This window comes from Patella vulgata, chromosome 7 (assembly GCF_932274485.2).
Source record: "Patella vulgata chromosome 7, xgPatVulg1.2, whole genome shotgun sequence".
Lineage (NCBI taxonomy): Eukaryota > Metazoa > Mollusca > Gastropoda > Patellidae > Patella > Patella vulgata.
In genome coordinates, this window is record NC_065885.2 from 20,817,174 (window position 1) to 20,827,252 (window position 10,079).

The 10,079-nt window shown below is 37.6% G+C and overlaps 1 protein-coding gene across 2 annotated transcripts; it reads left to right on the top strand.

Moving 5' to 3' along the window:
* Nucleotides 1-4,348: 4,348 nt before the first annotated feature.
* On the top strand, nt 4,349-9,377 carry LOC126828781 (uncharacterized). Of its 2 annotated transcripts, none has more exons than XM_050558761.2 (3): nt 4,349-4,474; nt 4,878-6,069; nt 6,639-9,377. In XM_050558761.2, exons 2-3 carry the CDS (start codon nt 4,909-4,911, stop codon nt 8,241-8,243), a joined length of 2,766 nt encoding a protein of 921 aa, XP_050414718.1. In that variant the 5' UTR covers nt 4,349-4,474; nt 4,878-4,908; the 3' UTR covers nt 8,244-9,377. The 2 variants fall into 2 exon arrangements, with proteins under 2 accessions (XP_050414718.1, XP_050414719.1); XM_050558762.2 differs by having other exon boundaries at nt 4,411-4,685.
* Nucleotides 9,378-10,079: the final 702 nt, after the last annotated feature.

Below are 10,079 nucleotides of genomic sequence, written 5' to 3' on the forward strand. Positions count from 1 at the left end.
ATTTCATGGACTATATCCCACTCAAACACTGCTGGACTGACTGATAATTCATGTCACAAATTATAACTGGTTGACAGTCAGGTTAACGTCACCACCCGTGAAATTCACAAATAAAAACCCAGAAAAGAAACCCATGGACAACCCAGATCACACAGACATTGCAAGCAATAATAAAAGTACTACCAAATGAAGTGAATGGGTCCACGGTCCCGGTCTGCTGTGATAAAGACTTCACTAAACATGAAAACAAATATGACATTATAATATGTAATTGACCCTCTGTGTATGTATCTGGATTCAGTTATTTAAATTCAAGGAGTTAATGGCCGAAGTGTTGGTATCTTGCAACTTGTAGTTTCATATGGCGTGACGCTGGGCATTGGATTTCAAATTTGATGATCAAGAAAGTATAATGATAATTCATATTTGCGTTCGTTTAAAACAAGATTACCACGCAGGTTTGATATTCACAAAAACCTCGGAGGTCTGTCACTGGTTTAAGCTATACATTAAGATATGAATAAAACTGCATGTTTTTGTTATTGGTTCATAGATTTTTATCATCTGCATACTTTGGCATCAGTTGTTCTTAAAAGAGCAAACACTTTCAGCCTCGGCAATTATAAAACAAACGATAGCTTGACTTTGATTTCAGAAGGTAAGCACAGAGCAAATGGCTTTCGCGCCTTCACTCACGCTGGAATACTGTGGTGTTTTTATGTGATGGATAATGGCCGAAGACTGTCCATTATGTAAATAGAAAGAACAACAGAGGGGCGTTAGCCCCGAAGTCTTTCATTGTATTTACATAATGGACAGTCTGAGGCTATTATATATCTTAAAACATAGCACCATTGAGATACAAATAATGGATAGTTTTCTAAAACAACAAGCCATAAAATAATGGATATATTCTTAAAACAACATGCACATGCTCATGAATGCATGTGACAAAACACTCCAGTCATACAATGCAAGCATACACATACAGTCCAAAATATTCGACACGGAGACGACATGTTTATAACACAGTCGAAAACAAATATTAATAATGAGAATATATGTGATAAGCATTTGGATACTGATTACATTGGTAATGTACTCGATGTGGAAGATAATAGCCGTAAATAGTGTGATGTTCTTGATATGGGGGAATAATAGCCGTCAAAGTTGTGATGGAAAGGCTGCTCACGAGAATGATTAGATATTGATAATATTCCTAGTACTGTGGTTCATATGGAGGGTACTAGCCGTCCCAATTTTGATTTAAAATTTAATATATACTCTGATATAAGTGACAGGACACAGGATCAAAGGCACAAACCAATTCACGAAATTCAAACTCAACTGTCATTATGGTGTAACGGCGATATATTTGAACGTGTTTAGGTTCCACAGGCTTTTTTTGTTCAATCAGGGGCCATAATCCAAGACGTTAAGGTCCGATATGCGCCAATATCGCAAGGAATCGAGATTTTTGTGTTATAAACACACATGTTCAGTTGCAACAAAATGGGCCAATAATTGTGACCTCTAGTACAGTCAGAGGCAATAATCCATGAAGTTACGGTCCCATACAAGCCAATATCGAAAGGAACCGAGATCTTTGGGATATATACCTATATTTCAAGTTATAATCTGTAGAGTGCCCACAAAGAAGATGTGAAAATGTGGGCGTATAAAAACGTAACATCGATCTAGTCCGAACGTACTATTAAACGGACAAGTGACATATAACGGACGGATTTAAGTGGAATTCTTTATGACGACAAACACGTGAAATCAACATTCGGTTATGTGACATTTCGGTAACTATGAGGTTTTAAAGTAACGAATGCCAGTCAAGTCGCCCACAAGCAAAGTCATCCACACTAAAAATATGGTTAAGTCTTCCACACCCGTTGGTGGAGTTGTCCTCACTCGTTGGTGGAGTCGTCCACACGACTTAGTTTAATTTCGGGATATAGTAATACGTCGGTGAGATGTGCTCTGCGGGAAGAAAAGGTAGTGCAAACATTTTCCGAATGGTGCGGTATACAATGTCCTTTTCCTTGTAAGCCCGCTCTAAGCGGAAAGACACTCTGGGAACCACTCCACATCCCCCCTTCAAAATCCGCCACAGCACATCCCAACTTGAGGTTATCGTTACACATTTCCCTTATGGCCTCGAACACCTAAAATGACAAAAATATCAATATTTTATATTAAATGATTTAATATGTCTTTAATTTAATATCAATATTTAATATAAGTAATTTAATTTAATTTCAGTATCTTGTAAAAATAAATGACAATTTATGGTAAAAACATCATAAATTATTGTAAGCTTATTTTTAAATTATCTTGTCAATTATCTTGTAAAAATAAACAGTAAAAATAAACATACTACACCGGTTTGCCGTCCTCACTAGGTTATCCGGCTTTTTCAATCCAGCCAAAGGAAATGAAATGAAATGGGGTTTAACGTCCTACTGTTCTGCTCCTATACTGGGCTAATGAAGACGGGCATACGCCATACAGTGTGCTATGAGGGAAATTTTGCCCGGGCAGCGGCACTATCGCCTACTCTTATATCGAATTCCAACTGCCAAGGGATCTTTTACGTGCATTCCAATGTTTACACGGGACCTCGGTTTTTCGTCTCATCCGAAGGACTAAACAGCTGTCCTTGTCAGGCCCTCCGTCCTGCATCACTGACAAAGGGAAACCACGTCGGAAAATCGGGATGAACTTTCTCGGCCAATGCAGGGATCGAACACCCGACCTCCAGGCTAGCGAGCCAGCGCCTTAACCACCTAGCCACCGTGGCTCCCTCCAGCCAAAGGGGTTGTGTCACTAATGTGCTCAGCCATCACGTCCACCACAATTGCCGACGCCGTCCGAAACAAATCAACCTTGGCCTTTTGTATGATCTCATGTTCTGTAATTTAATTTGTTCAGATAATAAATTATCCCAAAATACATGTTCATTTTTCAGATAAGTGTCTATTATTGGTAAACCTGTCCATTATTTTCAATAAATATGGACAGTTTTATCAATTATAGACGATTGTTTAAGAAAAGCGTACATTCTCTTATAGACTGGTTAAAACATCAAAGGGTGACGTCATATCTATCTTTTAAGTTTAATTATTAACTACTATATATACTGTACTTTTCACCCATTATATTTTATTATACGTATATAATATGTATGTGTTTGCCATTATAACTATGTATATACACCCATTTTGCATTAATCATATATATATATACAAATTATTTAGGGAGAGTGGTTTTACATAGGCTAAGCCTGTTCCCCAATCCCATTCAGACAACCTGAATAAAAACATTGTTTAAAAAACAAAAGTTTGAAGCAGATCCTGATAATTTTGGGGTCGCCATTTTCCCAGTAATGATGACGTCATATCAGCTGTGAAGGACTTTTTTGGGGTGACTGAAGAAAATGTCTTCCTGATTGGCATTCAGGCCCTGTGTGTAAACCTCAAAGAGGACTATGTGAAAAAAAAATGGAAACCAGTTACTTTGTACAGGCCCTGTGTTCACAAAGCGTCCCCAGACTTAAGTTAAGAACTGACTCAAAATTGTTCGCCTTATTTTAACCAAAATATATCCCATTATAAAAATGTTGTTCTTTCCATGTATTAAATACATCAAAACGAAACTGTGTGCAAATTTTTGTGTTTCTGGATCAAAGATATTTTTCACAAACAGTGATTGAAATTTGAATAAATTCTTAACTTAAGTCTGAGAATGATTTGTGAACTCCGGGGCAGGTCTTTCTTTCACGGATAAGCGTAGAACTTTTCAGCCAGCCCCCGTAGTTTAATCGTTTTACTAGAGCTTTTAACCAATACAAATTATCCATTTATAAAAGTAGTGCATTTTATTATTGCGTCTCAGTTTATATAGGCAACTATTTAGTTTGTTACCCGGGCTAAATCTATTTGTTAAGGTCAGCACAATTTTTGACAAGGTCGTTAAGATTCAAATAAGTTTAGGGCATGTGATTGTTGGCGAGAATGTAGGTTAGGGTTAGGGTAAGCATTAGGGCTAGTTCCAGTATTAGGGTTAGGGTTCGGATTAGCGCTAGAACTGTTTACATCTCGTGACCTATGACGCAAAATTGCGCTAGGGTAAGCATTGGCCATAGATCCGTGGTTAGGGTTGGGATTAGCGCTAGCCCTGTTTTCATCTCGTGACCTATGACGCAAAACTGAGCAGGCCTTATCATTTAGCACTTACCTTGTTACCCATAACTTTACAAGTGTCATAAGGAAATTAACACTTTAGTTTATTATATTATATCTGTTTAGATATTGATGAACATTCTTGAAGAACTTAATAACACTGTTATAACCGGATGCAACTATAATAGTTATGTACAACAAGGAGTGGAGGGAGAAATAGAACTAGCTAGATACTGCACATCACATATCTTGTTAATTAACTGGAAGTTGCGGTAGAGCGATAAGTATGATGCTGGATCGCTATATAGGGGTCCCGGGTTTACTCCCTGTTTTGTTTGGCCGTGAGAGTTCCTAGGGATTTTCCAGTGCGGGTTCCCTTTGCCAGTGCTGCAGGACAGAGGACCCGACACGGACAGTGTCTAGTCGTTCGGATGGGATGATGAATTGAGATCCCGTGTACATATAGACATGCACGTAGAAGAACCAATGTCTCCGGTATTCTTTACGGCCTACTCATATTTCGAATTCCAACTGTCAAGGGTATTTTTACGTGCTCGCATGTGTACACGGAACCTTCAGTATCACAAAGCTACGACTTTAAAGTTTTTTTAATTTAAAGAATAAACGGGGATACTGTCAAGCAGCGTTAATGTATTTTAGTTGAAATTATGTAATTTCTGATTTTAGGTCGATCTCGAAAGTACGATATAACAACGTGATGTTTACAGCGAATCTAATTATTGTGTGGTGGCTTGTTTTACCAATCTGTACAACCGAACCTTTAACCAAAGATGTAAACAACGTCACCAGGCAGCCAGTTAGCCCGAACAAGCCAAACAACGTAACCTTCACAGCGGTTGATAATAATATTTCCTACGCTTTTCAGCTCAAAACTTACAATGGCGCAGATCGTATAGAAATCCACGCCGATATAGTCGCATTAGCAAAAAAACATCCTAGGTATTGGACTGTGGATCAACTGATACGATATTTTCCCATTGTACGCCTACTAGCATGCAATCAGCAATGTATAGGTGAGACGAATATAACCCTTGAGAAAATAAGAATACCGAATGATATTAGATGTGAGCCGTGTTATTGTGACGAATCGTGTAGTGTTTACGGCGATTGCTGCAGTGTTGGTGCAAGGACGTCTCACAAAAAAGATGGACAACAATGCATAAACAAAATCAAAAACACGACAATGGAAAAAGGATTGCTAATGATGACGTCATGTCCCGACAACTACACCGACGATCATGTGCGAGATTTATGCGAACTGCCATCAGATGGCTGTGGTGTATTGCCTGTGACGTCATCAAGTGGGATAACATATTTGAATAAATATTGTGCTGTATGCAATTATGATAAAGATTATAATGACTGGCAACTTAATATGGAAGCCGGTAACAACAGACTTGACTTGAGCGACATGATAACGGATGTGTTCACGTGTAGACGACGTACTTACATAAAGCAGCCTTCCTTAGTACAGGACAGGGTAGTCCAAGCAAACACATGTGACCCAGGTTTGATAACCCGATGTCAAACACCTCTATTTTCAAGGGCTGACTTGGGTCCGAGCGAAATAGCACAACTCCAGAAATTAGAGAAATTAGAGAAAAGTTACCAATCAAATTGTCATCGACTCCATGATCCTATACACACTTCAAAAGATGGGAATTTTTTGAATATTTTCTGTTATGTTTGCCGAATCTATTACAACAGCCTATCGCCGGCCATAACCGGTTTAACAAACCTTAAACTTGATGTTGTTCATCATGTTTCAGTTTATCACCATGTCGAGCTGGTTCGTCCAATAGAGTCTAATTCAACGGAAAGGTGCAGTCGTCCTGACGAGTGGTTTCATCCGTATCAGGTAAGTTGTAGTTATGAATCTATTCCCAGGGGGAGTAGGGTCACCTGTCCAACCTCGCGGGTTTTCTCCGGGTCCTCCAGTTTCCTTCCACTGCTAAAGACCCCTACGCGCAAGCGAATTATTGAAATAAAATTGAACCATGTATTAGTCCAGAAATGACCTAGTTTGTGTCGAGTGGACGTTACCCCCTCTCTCTCTCTCTCTCTCTCTCTCTGTCTCTCTCTCTCTCTCCAGAGGGAGCCACCATGGCTAAGCGAATAAGGCGCTGGCGGTCATGGTTTTTTACTTCCCGCGAAAATTCCTCGGACAGCGCCTTGATGGGACGAAAAACCGAGGCCCCGTGTGTATCCGTTCGCGTGGACGTAAATTAACCCCAGACAGTTGGAACTCAATTGCTGGGGCTTGCTGCAAAGTAGGACGTTAAGCCCAATTTGATTCAACAATTCCTATCCCTATAAAAACGTTAACAGTGAGCTCCCCCACCCCACCCCAATGGACTAGTTACTTCTTAGCATTTAAAACCCTCTACAGATTTGATTTTTTTTAATATCACCTTATTATAATTCCAGAAAAGATGTTATAGAATGTTTTGCTCAGATTGGTTAGTACTTCAAGCTGATGAATGTGTTCCCATGCAAGGTGATCGTGGGTTATTGTACCACGTACTTATTACAATAGACGATGGTCTCGTCACATCACAAATAGAACATCTAACAAGTCGTATAAAAAAGGATTTGCGGACGTTAGGGATTTCCAAATATTTAATATCTGTCGGAATACTTGACGAAACAAATGCGAATTATTCGTCTATCCGTTTATACTTTGCCCTCTACTCTTCTCAGTTCAAAACCTTATCCAAATTATTATCTTTTGTTCATGAAAATTGGACATTTGGTCAACAAATAACATTAGATTCGATTTTATCGCAGAGTTGGCGAACGTTACAAGAGATCGTTTCTGATGTTTTGTTGCAAAGTTGCTGTAAGCAAGAAAAGTTTGATGATTTCGATTACAGTTCGATTGTTGAACTTAATGATCTGTATGTGTGTCCCCATATATTGCAAAACGGCTCCGAATTTGAAGACGTTGGCAATGGCTCAATAGCATTGTTCAATACAAGTTTAACATTAAATATAGGGCAATATTGGAATGGTTCCAAAGGTTTTATTAAGATCTGTGTAGATACGCTTAATGACAAGTGGCAGTTTTCTTTACAGCAGAGTAACACTGAATCACCTCCGGATGAATATCTCAACATTAACAACACAAAACTGGAATCACCCCGTGTTGATTTTGAACATATGTTCTCCATTTTCCAATTAACTATTCTTGTCGTGTCATTACTTCCGTTATTTCTAACGTTTCTAACATATTGCATCTTCCCTGTTCTGCGGACATTGCCTGCACAAAACAACATGGCGCTCGTCGTTTGTTTGTTTCTGGCACAACTGCTGTTGGTGATCGGAAGCTATCTGACGACAGGCACTATTATTTGTAAAGTATTTGGCGTACTTATTCATTATTCGTGGCTCTGTGTTGTCTTTTGGATGAATGTCTGCTCATTTCATATGTTTTCGGTGTTTAGGGCATCAAAGGCAGCTAGAAGCTCACGTTCTCCTAAACGAATGATAAAATACGTGTTGTACACTAATGGTCTATCCTTGCTTATAGTTGTTATGGTGATTGCCTTGTCTTTAGTTTTTTACGGTACTATTGGTTACGGCAGAAGGCAGTGTTACTTAGATAAAACATTTTTAGTGGGCGTGGCCTTTATCTTGCCCCTGTCTTTAGTTATTGTATGCAACTTAATTTTCCTATCACTAACAATATTCTCGATCAACAAGACCTCTAAAACGGCGAGTCTTGCTGGAAAAGATCGGCATCATGCTAAGGTCTATATCAAACTATCAACCGTAACCGGTATCTTCTGGACAGTCGATATCCTCTCGAACTTTTTCTGGCGTGACCCTTTGAGGATCATATCCACTATCTTGAACTACAGTCAGGGTATTTTTATTTTTCTGTCATTTATGGCAAATAGACGAATTGCCAAATTATGGCTGGGTCTATTTATAAAAGAAACCCCTAAAAATGGGCCTGCAACACCAAATGTTAGCAATAGCTCGAAATCTGTAACAACCACAAAACTAACCGGCGATGACAATAAAAATTAAAGTGATTTAACTTAAAGGTGCATTATGTAAGATTTAGATAATAGTTTAAAAATAGATTATGAAAAGTGAATATATTGAAAATTTCAGTCAAATTACTTAATTCGGAGCGAAGTTATGGCTGTTTGAAGAATAGCGGAGTCTCGATTGTCATTGCTACAGTTGTTACGATAGTAAGCAAGTCTTGATTATCCATTTTTTTGATTAAATTATTAAACGACTAACTTTTTTCAATCCACTGAAAATCGCGAGCATCCGATGTTCTAGAGAGTTGACTGTGGTCTTGTCATGTTAATAAATGTCTAATTAATAATTTATATAAACATTTGAGGACAAAAGAAAGACCTGCAATAAGCAGATTTAGCTCTTACATAATGCATATTTAATTCCGCATTGACTTTCAATGACATTTATGTATATATTAAACTGTTCATAAATTTATATGCCGTAAATAAGAATGAAGTCATAACGTTTGGTAACCAACGATAAAGTGCTATATTTTGTATTTGAGTTTGTTTGATATACTGTCAGTAATATAAATACACTGTTTATTTAGAGTTATGGCAGATTGTTATTGTATATTGAGTTAATTCGATATATAGTTATTACCATATTATGTTTTTGCATGTTGAGTTAATTAGGAATTTAGTTAATATCATTTTATTTCATTCAGGTTAAGCTAATTTCGTATATAGTTATTACCATATTATATTTTGCATGTTGAGTTAATTCCGTATAATAGCCATTACCATATTATGTTTTGCATGTTGAGTTAATTCCGTATATATAGCCATTACCATATTATGTTTTGCATGTTGAGTTATTTTCGTATAAATCCATTACCATATTATGTTTTGCATGTTGAGTTAATTCCGTATATATAGCCATTACCATATTATGTTTTGCATATTGAGTTAATTCCGTATAAAGTTATTAACACATTATGTTTTACATGTTGAGTTAATTTGACATTTAGTTATTACCATATTATGTTTTTCTGAATGTTGAGTAAATTATATAGATAGTGATCACATTTCGCATGTTGATTTTGTTCAATATTGTATCGAAATTTTGCTGGTTTGTTCGATATAGGAAAACCAAACGACCTAAGTTAGTTTTAGTTAGTTTTTTTTAAAAAAAAAAAAACCTTCATAATAAAGAGTTTTTCACAAGCAATTTAGTCGTGATATTTATTTTGTACTTGCGCAGAATTTAAATCTCATTGCAGTGGGTGTTAAAAAAGGAGTTTTGGCACCAGTGAAACATCGGGTAATTAAGCTAATGTTTCCCGCTACGGACCGTTTGATATAAGCTAGTTCACCCACAAATATCTTAAAGCGACTGTAGAATAAAATGAAAGTGTAAAATCAATCGAACTCAATGCAAACTTTAAATGGCCATAACTTAATTAAGTTAGAATCGATCTATTTGAATGCTTGGCGTTAAACACTAAGAACACCCACTTACCAATACAAATAAAATACGAGGGCTGGCTGAAACGGCTGAAAAGTAAAATCATTGAATCAAACATAGATATAAGAACTGCAACTGTATCGTTATCATTGTCTTTGTACCAGACCATCTTGTAATCCTACCCATTGAAATCACCAGAAATGGACAAAACTGGCTATAGGGCAGTCATCGAATATCTGCAACTGAAAGGACTAACCCCAGTACAGATAGATACATAGCGGCATGGTTTCAACTTTAGGGGATGGTGCCCCTTCCTTGCCCACAGTGCTGAAGTGGCAGAGAGAGCTGTGACGATGACCCGCGTCCTGTAAGGCCATGCCATCAACAGCAAATATCCACGAAACCATTACCCGGGTGCATGACATG